Source organism: Monomorium pharaonis, chromosome 7, assembly GCF_013373865.1.
Source record: "Monomorium pharaonis isolate MP-MQ-018 chromosome 7, ASM1337386v2, whole genome shotgun sequence".
In the NCBI taxonomy this organism is placed as follows: domain Eukaryota; kingdom Metazoa; phylum Arthropoda; class Insecta; order Hymenoptera; family Formicidae; genus Monomorium; species Monomorium pharaonis.
Window position 1 is genome coordinate 6,793,506 of NC_050473.1, and position 13,147 is coordinate 6,806,652.

The window sequence follows — 13,147 nt, forward strand, 5'->3', positions numbered from 1 at the left end:
ACAGTAAAGCAAGGCTCTTGAAAGTTAAACAATGAAAGCAAAGAAAATTTGAAAAAATATAGCGTAAGAATAGAGAGCCACAGCAACGCGTGGCAGGGCATAGCTAGTATGAAATAATAATAATGTTATTACGAGCAAACATTGAATGTGTTTGCGTGTGTACAATAATTTATTATCTAAGTGAAAATTTCAATTTTCAGTCCATATAAACTGCGCGCCGCGTATATGTCGGTCTTGAAACACAATCCTTATATGAAGTCGGAATGCGTAATATCTAAATTAAATTGAATATTAATTTAATAGCTTTGAAATTCTAGCAAGTATCTGAATAAGATATCTTTCAAATTCTTAAAAAACTGTACAATAATTATTTCAAACAAGTTACACCTCAGCTAAGATAATATAATATATATATTTATTTATTAATAATAATATTATGTTTAATTGTAGTATAAGTAAAGCTTGTAAATAATAATTTGTACATAAATTAATATATCGATTCTTTTCATAAAGAAATATATTTCCATATGTAATAACTATTTATTACCATACGTAAGCACATATTATATAAAGATGCTGACTTTATTTGCAACATTTACATTTAAAATTATGTATGATAGAGAAGGTAAAAAAACAGAACTAATAGAGATTATAGCATGCTAATGGCTTGATTTGCAAAATTAATTAATATGCATCGCAAAATGGAAAAAATGTGATGTATTTTCCTTGTGACGTCGCGTACGCTATTCTCCTGCCATTTCGTTTAGTGGAAGTAATCTTTTTACATTATTCATATGCCACGCTTCACGCAAGGAAAGAATATGTCAAACTTAATTACATTTCCTATGTTTTCTAAACTTTTTTGTACTTTTCTGTATATATATATATATTTTATATGTCTGTACTCAATGTTTATTTGCGCGCCATTAAAAATCATATTTGAGTTCTAAAAAACTAAAGCATTATACGATCCTAAAACAAAAATAAATTATAGGATCTTTTAAATATAACTATTTAATTTTAATACAACTTCTGTTTAATGGTAAATATTTTTAACTTTCTGCCTCTCAGCAATCCTTTTTAACACAAGCAAAGTTCTTACACGAAGCTGGAGAATGCAATAAAAATTTTTTTTAACTTTTTGTATAATTTTTTATAATTATTATATAAATTTCAAAATTTTTAGAATTTCTGTATAATTTTTTTACATTTTAATAGCAAAAATTAAATTTTAATTAATTACAGCTCTTTAATATTAGAAGTCTTAATTAGAACTATGTATTATACATATAAGAAAAAAGAGGGAAAGCATTACTTACACAAAGAAAGAAAAAGAGATAAAATACGCATGCATATATATGTACATACATACTTACATATTTATACGTACTTATACATATATATGTAATAACATTATGTAATAACATTATGTTTTATTATCATAATCATTTTCTCTCTCTCTCTCTCTCTCTCTCTCTCTCTCTCTCTCTCTCTCTCTCTCTCTCAATTTGATAGTAACACTTTTTCTGGCACACATTAATTCTAATTTATTTACATGTGTAAATGACTTACTTTATTTTACTCTTCGATAATAATACAAAATGAAAATTTTGTTTAATACTTTATAGACACTTTATGATTAGAATTAATTAAAATCGAATATCATATTGCTCTTCAAAGCAATAATTTTCCAATAAACAGAATGATTTTGTGGCAAAAAAATAAAAATACAATTAAAAACATTAAAAATATTTCATGAACTTTAGTACCACTAAATGTTACTTCTATGTATAGTTTTATCACTATAATTGCATGACTATAATGTAGGACACTCAAATGACAAGAAATTATGTATCTCTACTTTCAAATTCCCTACTAACTAAAACTAGTTCTTGTAAGAAGCAGTCAGAGAAAGATTGCCAGTGCATAACGTCAATGAGAAGTGAAAGTACGAACAGCAATAAAAAGTAAGTCTTTATTACTGTCATTAAATATTTGTTATCGTTAAAAATGTAAAGTAAACTTTTATATAGAATACATAATTATTAGATCTCATTAGTTTTTGCACAAAACGTTGATTTCGGCCCACCAGTAAACCAGTTAAGATTATAGCTACATTTTCATTTTTATAAATATTAGTACAGTACATTTATAAACAAGTTTGTCACCATTTTGAAACTGTTTCATTATTTTGTCCCATAATGCTATTTTTGTATAATTTTATTATCATTATTTTATATCAAAAACAAGTTGTGTAATTATTCTTTTATCCATATTTTATTTTTAGAAAAAGTCCTATATTGTTCAAGAATTAGTAGAAATTTTTAGAAATAATAAGCCGTAATATATCCTACTACTACTAAATGAAAAATGGAAACAACAACGTTGTAAGTTTTTCTTTAAAATTAATAATGTATGAAAATTATCAGAGTGTAAATAAGCAATAAACAATTAGTGCAAAATTTTGTTAACAATTTAAAAGAATTAAAATTGACATATTTTAACACAAAAATTCTAAAAAATATTTCTTATTTGTTTATTAACATTGTCTAATATAAGATCAAAATTAAACAAAAAGATTTTTATAAAATCTGATCTTTTTCTGTTGATAATAATGTTAAAATGTTCAATCTAACTTATGTTTAGTTTCAGGGAAAAAAAAAATGACATTAATTTTACGATTAATGGAGTTCTACACACTGGTAAATATTTTTTCTATTTAATGTGTAATTAAAAAAGTGAGAAATTTTTTTAACATCATTACAAAACAAAATAATTATTTAAGTTATAGTTAGAAGAAAAATTTTTTAATCAATGTATATTAAAAATCTAATTGTAATAATGTTAGGAACTATAAGATTTATTATCTATTGTGACAAACACCATTACATTCACTTGCAAAAATTATATTAACATATAAATTACAACATCTGATTTTAAACATTTTCAAATTTTAATCAATTATGATAGTGAACTATAGAAAAATATGATTAAAATATGTGTGTTATAATTAATACGTCAATATTTTACGAAATGCAAAATTGCTTTTAGTATCAGGATGTATACCAAGTGACACTTCTCTTAATGTCTACATCCGTGATTACGCGAAACTTCGCGGTACAAAAGCAATGTGTCATGAGGGTGGCTGCGGCGTATGTATCGTAGCTGCGGAGATTAAGGGCAAGACAATGGCCGTGAATTCCTGTCTTGTACCAGTATTGATCTGTGAGGGGTATGCATTTATTAACAGAGAAAATCCACAATCAATTTTTATTTTTAAGATGTATAAAGAGAATTCATTTTATAGCGTTACAAAACTGCCTTTGAAAAAAAATTGCTCTTCAATTTATTATTTGTATTAAATTTATATCTATTTTTTTAATTTTATCAAATTTAATCTTATACTAATTAATATTTTATATATTAAATATATCGCAGATGGTCTATTCGTACGATCGAGGGCTTGGGTAATAAGCGAGATGGTTATCATACGATTCAAGCCACTCTTGCTGAGAAAAATGGCTCGCAATGTGGATATTGCTCTCCCGCCATGGTGATGAATCTATACAGGTTTACATCCATCAAAATAATTAATTAAATAGTAATATTAAAAAATATAAAACTAATAATGTATTAAATGTATTTTTTTACTTCATAATAAGATTCTGTCTAATAAATTGTCCTGCAAATCGCATTTAAGAGAAAGTCTTTAAAAAACATACAAGTATATTGATAAGTAAGCTCTCAAAATTATCCATTTTTTAATAAAAAACAAGCGGATTATTAATTATAATTACATGTATAAAAATCGTACAATATTGTCATAAACTTAATGAATCAAATTTATCATAAAATTGAACAGAATGTTTGTAATATATTTGTTATTCATTTGCAGTCTTATACACGACAAAGAATTGTCTATGCGGGAAATCGAAAATTCATTTGGTGGTAACATCTGTCGATGTACTGGGTACCGTCCAATTTTGGATGCGTTCAAAGGATTTGCCAATGATGCACCTCAATCATTGGTGAAGGAAATTCGCGACATTGAGGTGCTTAAATTTAAATTTTTATTTTTATTTATAAAATTTTGCTTTAAATTGTAAGCTGTTTTATCTTACCGTTCTATAACGTTTATATAATAATTAACTGTTATTACTTAACTGTATAAATATTCTTTTTATACAGTTCACACTCTGCTTCAAATATAATAATGTATATTCCGCAGGAGTTCTACAAGATCAAAGCATGCCCAAAATACGGACTGCCGTGTACAAGCAGTTGCCGCGATAGACAACCTTCCTATGGAAACACAACAGTGAACATAAAATTAACGGATGCGGAATTCTACAAAGTTCACTCAATCAATGATCTATTCGCCGTATTTGAACAGAAACCGAACGCTACGTATATCTTAAATGGGGGAAATACTGCGCACGGTAAATAATTTTCTTTTATTTTGACAGTATACACACGAATTGATGCAAAAATGTATATAAAATCTTTCACCCTTATAATTTTTCTTGATCTGTTTAAATAGATTTATTAAATTTGTTTCAAATATTTGAATATTATTTTAACACGTACAATGTATTACAGAATTTATATCCTTTTTTTCAAAGTTTACGTAAATAAATATTTTTCCTTAAATTAATAATATATATAAATAAAAAAATGTTATTTCACGAACAATATAGTTTAATAAATTAAAATCTACATATCTATCAGTTAAATAACTAATCTACATATACATTTCACTTTTATTATCTTTTAATAATCAAATGTGCTACGTTAAACGCTACAAGATTTCTATACTTTTAGTATCATTTTGCAAAATTACGTTTGGCAATACTGTCCATATTTTTGTAATAAAACTAAATTTTTAAAATATAACCTGAAATACGCACGATAGTAATTTTCACGTACATTTCGAATTATATTTTCTAATCTTTTCTAATCTTTCGCAGGTGTTTATCGCTCCAGCAAAAAGGATCTGTACATTGATATAAATGATATCTCAGAATTGCGTCGCGTCGAAAAAACCAATGAGTATTTGGTTCTAGGCGGAAATACATCTCTTACAAAGACGTTAGAAACCTTTCAGAAATATTCATTCAAACCTGGATTTAAATATCTACGTCACTTGGCCCATCACATAGAGATGATCGCACATGTGCCCATACGAAACATCGGCAGCATTGCCGGCAATCTGATGATCAAGCACGCGCACAACGAATTCCCATCCGATGTGTTTTTAATATTAGAGACGGCCGGTACTGAAGTACATATTCTTGAAAAACCCGGCAGCAAGCACAGCGTGAACCTATTGGAATTCTTGAAACTCGACATGTACCATAAAATTATCTACAGCGTTGTCTTGCCACCTCTGTCCGACGAGTACGAATACAGATCCTACAAAATCATGCCTAGGGCTCAGAACGCCCATGCTCACGTCAACGCCGGCTTCCTCTTCAAGCTCTGTTCTAAAGGAACGGTAATTACTTAGATTTATCTATATCATTACATGATCGTAATGATTTCTGGAATATATATGTGCAATATTTTGCGACAAGGTGCTGGAGAGACCTAACATTATCTACGGAGGCATCAACAAGAATTTTTTGCACGCGACGAACACAGAGCTAATGTTAATCGGTAAATCAATCTTAGACAATCAAGTACTGAAGATTGCTTTGAACACGTTGCATGATGAATTGCAACCTGATCATGTATTGCCGGACTATTCGCCGGAATTTCGCAGAACTCTCGCCATAGGATTATTTTATAAGTTTGTGTTGAGTCTCAAGCCGGAGAACGTTAATCCCAAACTTCGTAGTGGAGGTTTCTTGTTACAACGAGGTCTCTCGTCAGGTACATAAAATAAATAGTACATTTTTGAAGATATATCTTCTTTTTTTCAGTATTCAAAAATACAAATATGTTTTACTTCATTCCAATTACCGTATAATTAAAAAGAACGTATTATTCAATGTAATTTTTTAAACATTTTTTCTTAATAGAAAATCACAATAGTTTGATAAAACAATCTTTTAAAGAGATAGAGAAATTGACTGATTGTCTGCATTGAAAAATATGGTCACTTTAGGCACGCAGGACTACGACACGGACAAAAATGTGTGGCCGGTGAATAAGCCTGTAACGAAATTAGATGCCATTAACCAGACGTCTGGGGAGGCTCAGTATTGCAATGATCTGCCTCCATATCCCAGGGAAGTGTTTTGCGCTTTCGTTCTCACTGAAATCGGCAACGGCAAGATCGACAGTATAGACGCGAGCAAGGCACTTTCTAGAAAGGGTATAGTGGCATTCTTCAGCGCCGAGGACATACCGGGAAAGAATCTGTGCATTTCCGCCGCCAGTAAATTGCGGTGTTTGATAAATGACGAATTGCTGTTCGCCGAGAAAAGCGTTCTCTACGCCGGACAGCCGGTCGGCGTGATCGTCGCGGAGACGCACAATTTAGCGAACGAGGCCGCGAAATTAGTGAAAATTAACTACAGCGAGATCCTGCGAAGAAAACCAGTGATAAGCATTGAGGACGCGCTCGCCACCCATGATAACACCAGATTCATGCACAGTGGCAACGTGCCAGCAACGAAAAAAGGTAAAAATTAATTCCTGATTGCTGGGAAAGTAAGAAGACAAAGCGATACCTCAAAACATACATAGATTATTTTCCATTGTTTTGCAGGGGAAAAAACTAAACGAGTGATAAAGGGCGTTTTCCAATGCGGCAGTCAGTATCACTACACTATGGAGCCTCAGACCTGCGTATGCGTTCCCGTAGAGGATGGTATGGACGTCTATCCGTCATCACAATGGATGGATCTCATTCAAGTATCGATCGCGAATTGCCTCAATGTCATGAACAATAGGTAACTCATTAATTTAGCCATTATCTCGGAAAGAATATTACTAATCTAATTATAATTTATACGAATTGTGACAATTAAAGTACACGATTTATTCAATTATCAAAAATGTGCTTGTATCTTTTTACAAAAAAATTGAGCACACATCTCAATAATTTATACTGACACGAGTGTAAAACTTTACCTCATATGTAACAATCGTCTCGAAAACTGTGTGATGAAGTTAATAAAATATTTAGATAAAAAGTAAAACAGATAAATAACAGAAGATCAGCAGAAACACATTTTGTTAAACTATATTAGTGTAATTAATGTGTGAATTTAATTTTCGTAGCATTAATGTTTATGTGAGACGACTTGGTGGGGGATATGGAGCAAAGGAGATTCGCAACGTGCAAATCTCATGTGCCTGCGCGCTGGTATGTCACAAACTGAATCGTCCAGCGCGCTTCATCATGTCAATAGAGAGCAACATGCAATCGCAGGGCAAACGATTTTTTACGCGACAAGAATATGAAGTCGGAGTTGACAATGAGGGAGTTATTCAGTATCTTGATTCGAAACACTGGGGCAATAAAGGCTGTGATTTCAATAATTTCCTAGGTGCTATAACAGTTAACGCCATGAAAGAGTACGCATTAACATACAACAATAATTAATAACAGCAATATATATAAAAATAAAGTACAATATTTTTATATTAATGATCAATTTTATCAATTTGTTAATCGTCTGTTTGTCGTGTATTTTAAAATAAAATAAAAAACTTTTAATTAATTTTAATATTACTTTCTTGGAACTTAACATAGTAAGTAATTAATTAATTGCTAAAGTTGAGTCTTCTCATTAATTTTCTTCGGTGTTGAATAAAAATTAACAACAGAGAACAAATGAATATTATAATATTAATTTTATTATTTATATAAAATTAAGTAAAATTAGTAAAACAACATGAAATAATATCTTTCTATAAAATTATATGCATTGAATTTTTTAAAAAGTTAGTCTTTTGTATCTTTGAAATAAGTTTTGTTAGAGAAATGTTTTTTAAATAAAAAAAAGCTAATTAGTTGATATTTGAATAGCATCTTTAATTTTTAATTGTATATCTGCACTAATTATTGCATTTTATCAATAGCGGCTGTTATGCGACCGATAGTTGGACGTTCAATGGATTTGATGTGCGAACTGATTTACCGTCAAATACGTATTGTCGAGCGCCAGGATTCACAAAAGGGATAGCCATGATGGAGAATATAATGGAGCACATAGCAAAAATAACGAAAAAAGATCCGGTACAGGTCAGATTGGCGAATATGAACGAGGTGGATAAGGCCGCGTTAGAACCTATGATAAAGGATTTGTCAAAATCGGCCGATTATGAGATGCGGAAGCGGGCAGTTGATACATTTAATAATGAAAATCGCTGGAAGAAGAAGGGTATAGCTCTGGTGTCAATGAAATATCCATTAAGCTTTTGGGGCCAATTCAATGCTATGGTGTCAGTTTGCGCTCGCGACGGTACGGTTTGCGTGACGCATGGTGGAATTGAGTGCGGCCAAGGTATAAATACAAAGGTATAATATGATATTATACATCAAAATTTTTTAATGTTTTAAATAATATATTCTAAATACTTAAATAATCTATTATAAATTAATAATAATTCTTGAACAAAAAAACGTTTAATAAAAAATAATAATAAAAAAAGGACAAATTCAGTAAAATTAAATATCTAATTTAGAAAAAACCTTATTAACGATTTAATGTAAAATATTAAAAAATTATCTCAGTCCATTTTGATTCTAATTACACATAAAGTAAACGAGAGAAACGTTTTCTTTAATTAAATTAATTTACTTGTGTCAAACAGAATTTAATGTAGTTTAAAATATTATAAATATCATTCTTTCGAGAAAGTTAATTCAATTCTTTAAATTAAAAATGTAATAATTGATAATGTCATAAATAAATAAAAAAAGCAAATTATTAAATAACAAAATTTAACAATAAAAGATTAATAATATTAATAAAACATTAATAATATTTCTAGAATTTTTTAAGCTTATTTATTCATTTATTATGCAGTATATAAATTAAATTATTAACCACTTGTTTTGCCTGTTTGTTTTTATTTGTAAAATTTTTGTTTCAGGTTGCTCAAGTAGCAGCTTATACCCTAGGAATTGATTTAGAATTAATTTCTGTCAAACCAAGCAACAATATAATAATGCCAAACAACTATGCTACCGAAGCCAGTATTACTAGCGACTCATGTACATATGTAAGAAGCTATAAGAATATAATTATATACAAATAGTTAAAGAAAACGAAAAATGCATAGATCATTAATAAATAATATTTTGTCTCGAAACACTCAACCAATGTAACTTTTTGTAATTTTAATTGTACTTGCTCTAGGCAACGATTCAAGCTTGCAAAGAGATTCTGAAGAGACTCGAGCCAATAAGAAAAGAAATGAATAATTACAACTGGAAAGAGCTTGTTTTCACGGCGTACCAAAACGACATTGATTTATGCGCTCGTCATATGTAAATATAGTATTATTAATTGTTATAAATTATATTTAATATATCACAAACAACAAAACATTAAATAACATCAAAATGTAAAATCACGCGAAAGACCATTGGTTTAATTTCATAAATAAATTCAAATTCCATATTTAAAATATAAATAAGTTGCGAACTTGTGTGTTGTTCATTAAATTATAAGGTTGGCAAGTGTTACTTTTAATTTTGTTACTTTTTTTAGTAACAAAGTGGTTACTTTTCTTTTTTAGTAACTTACGTAACTACATTTTTTCCAATATTACTAACAAATTTAACTGTTAATTCGATTGTACTTTTTGTATCTATATTTTGTATATTTTGAACCTATTTGCGAATTTCATGTTGTACATTTAATCTTTAGTCTTCAGTTGATATTTATACTGTTATTATATTTAAAATTAAGATTTCAAGTTTCAAGATTTCAATTATATTGTCGCATACATTTTAAGAACAATTTTGAATTCAAAATTATCATAATAAAACTTTTAAACGCACAAAATAATCAAAATGCAAAAAAGTATTAATTTTACTGTATTTATAAATTTAATAAATTTTTAATTTGCATTTTGTGCTTTTCTAAATCTTTCCGTTAAAATTTTTGTGTTCTTATAAATTTAAGATACAAAATAATATTGTTTTTATTAATATTTTTTAACAGAGGCATAAAAAAATCAATTTTACGTTTAATTTAAGCTCGCTTTCATTTAAAAAGTAACAAAAAAATAACAAATTGTTCCTGTTTGACAATAGCGAGTTACTTTTGAAAAATAACATATTCTCTCTCAGTACACTTACCTCCACAGGTACGCTGCTACGACAGATGACACGATTAAGCCATACGGTATTTACGGTGTCGCTATTGCCGAGGTGGAGATAGATGTGTTGACCGGCCAGCACATTATCAGAAGAGTGGATTTGATGGAAGACACCGGTATAAGCTTAAGCCCCGAGATTGACATTGGTCAGGTGGAGGGAGCTTTCGTGATGGGAATAGGATATTGGACTTCTGAAGATCTGGTATACAATCCTAAAACAGGAATATTAACAAATGACAGAACGTGGGTACGTTATTTTCATTGAATTTCGATAAAGATATATCATCAAGATAACAATCGATACATCGGAATTGTCTAGCTAAACATATATAATTTAGTAATCTTAAGTATTCTAATTTTCTTTTGTAGAATTATAAACCGCCAGGAGCGAAGGATATTCCTGAGGATTTCCGTGTATCTTTCTGCAGGAACGCGCCTAATCCAGTCGGTGTTCTTCGATCAAAGAGTAAGATTATACAAATTTCATTAATTTTCGTATTTGAATCACATGTCTGTTATATTAAAGATAAAAACAGAATATTTTTTGTTATATATGTGTACATGCAAAAACTTTTCGATAATCTCTTTGTAAAAATTTTAAAATACATAAAAATGTATTTTTATATATTTTAAATTTATGTATTAATATTTTATTGTTAAATTTTGTTATTTAATAGATTTACAGAGTTTAATAATTTACTTATATGTACAAAATAAGCTAAACAGCATCAAAAGAAATTAAATAAAAAATTGTAAAAGAATCCGTCTGTGCGTGCAGAGGTATCAGAATTGGAAACATTAAAGAATCGATTGCCAATTAATCGTGCAACTTTCTTTGCAGCAACAGGCGAACCACCGCTTTCTATGAGCTGTGTAATTCCGATTGCAATTCGGAATGCATTAAATTCCGCTAGAGCGGAGGCAGGGAATACGGATGAGTGGTATCGATTTGGTATGTTTTAAGCAAGGCGTAGACATAAAATTTACCATTTATCACGAACAAATTTACCATACACAAATTATTTAAGTTTAAAGTCTGAATTAATAAAATTCAACTCAGTTTTTTTTTTAAGTAAAATTAAATAAGGCAAACAATAATTTGAAGAAAATAAAGATCAGATTACTAAATTACTAATCACACAAAATGCATCGCTCAAAGTCGAACGATAAACATTTTAATAATTATTATATTAAAATTGTTGAAAACATGTTATTCTAGTATTAATTCAGAATTTTCTCTAAAATGTATTATAAATTAATGCATAAATGCATTATGCATAAATGTTTGACTAAAATATCAGTCTGATAAATAATGTTGTAAAATATATTTATTAATAATTCACAACTTTTGCAGATGGACCGTGTACCACCGAACGTATACTTCTAACCAGTTTAACTAACAAAAATAACATGATTCTTTAAGTGTAAGAAATTGGAATCATTTACGTATAGACCGGTACTTGAAATATGTTTTATATTTATCATTATTTACTATTTAACTGGAACAAATTTAAAAGAGATAGAAAGACATAGAAAGACGATAATTTACGTCTCTTAACGTCTTCTTGTTTTATTGATACAAGAACTTTCATGATCTAATAATAAGAGCGGGATAATTTATTTAGTTAATACACGGAGAGAATTTTCTCTTAAAATTTACCCTTAAAATTTGATAATTGTGGGACAATGTGTGACCTCGAGGAATTTTACCATACTTTTTAGTAAAATTTACTATACTTTTAGTAAATTTTACTAAAGGTATAATAAATTTTGCTATATTTTGAGTAAATTTTATTAAAAAATATAGTAAAATTCCTCGAGTTAACACGTTATTCTACAATTACCAGATTTTGAGAGTAAATTTTAAGAGAAAATTTTCTCCGTATACGCTTTCAATACTGGCTAACTAAAATACAATTTCTCTTTTATGTTAAATAATTTAAATAAATATTATCTATTACGCTATTAATTATATATTGCATATAATCATATATTAAATATGGCTGAGTTATATTCGAATCAATACATTTGTAATGCGTAATTGTAACATATAATGTTAATATAATATATGTATTATAAATAAAAGTTATAATTAATAATTTATACATTATGTCTTTCACAATAAAATAAAAAATATTATTATGCATAAGAAAATATTAAAGATGTCGATTTCTTATATAGCCGATTTTTGTATATACATGTTAATTTTGCATACATATATATAAAATATATAAAAAAGACAGTAAAAAACAATCGAATGGATAGCATACTAATAAACTGATTTGCAAAACTAATTAACATGCATGGAACTATTGCTACAAAGTCGAAATAAATACAATGCATAATTGAACAGCTCCATTCACTATTTTCATAGCATTTCGCTCGAAACAATCTTGTTCACTTATTATTCATGTCACGCTTGACGCAATAGAAAAAATACTTCAAATTTAATTCCATTTTAAACTTTTTCATATTTTCATATCTATATATTTTTATATGCTTTATACTTAAATTTTTTATTTACATGCAATTTATTATATCATTTTTTACCTTATAAGATAAATGTCCCTATTTGTGACCACTCGCGGACTTTTATTAAATTAATCAAAAATTTTAAGTAATTTATTTTCAAAAAAATGTTTATTGTATTTGGTGATTAATAAGCCACAGTTTAATATAGTGGTTTCAATGAGATTTGTCTAATAAATACTTATAAAAATGTGAAATAAGGTGCTCGGTCGAGTGACAGATCGAGTGCAAGTTTGTCGACATGTTAGTATAGGGGAGGGCGCTTAACACAGTGACAGTTTTGACATATCGTTAAAAAGAAATGTAAAAAGACAATTTTGTGTAACTATTGCAGTGA

General features: G+C 28.6%; 1 protein-coding gene across 1 annotated transcript; it reads left to right on the forward strand.

The window, feature by feature from the left end:
* Positions 1–2,885: 2,885 nt before the first annotated feature.
* On the forward strand, positions 2,886–11,997 carry LOC105828703 (xanthine dehydrogenase/oxidase). Its single transcript, XM_036290088.1, has 16 exons — positions 2,886–3,232; positions 3,439–3,570; positions 3,896–4,052; positions 4,229–4,439; positions 4,968–5,494; positions 5,574–5,871; positions 6,107–6,625; positions 6,713–6,896; positions 7,228–7,524; positions 8,032–8,470; positions 9,049–9,177; positions 9,315–9,445; positions 10,270–10,528; positions 10,651–10,747; positions 11,123–11,233; positions 11,636–11,997. Exons 1-16 carry the CDS (start codon positions 3,129–3,131, stop codon positions 11,701–11,703), a joined length of 3,663 nt encoding a protein of 1,220 aa, XP_036145981.1. The 5' UTR covers positions 2,886–3,128; the 3' UTR covers positions 11,704–11,997.
* Positions 11,998–13,147: the final 1,150 nt, after the last annotated feature.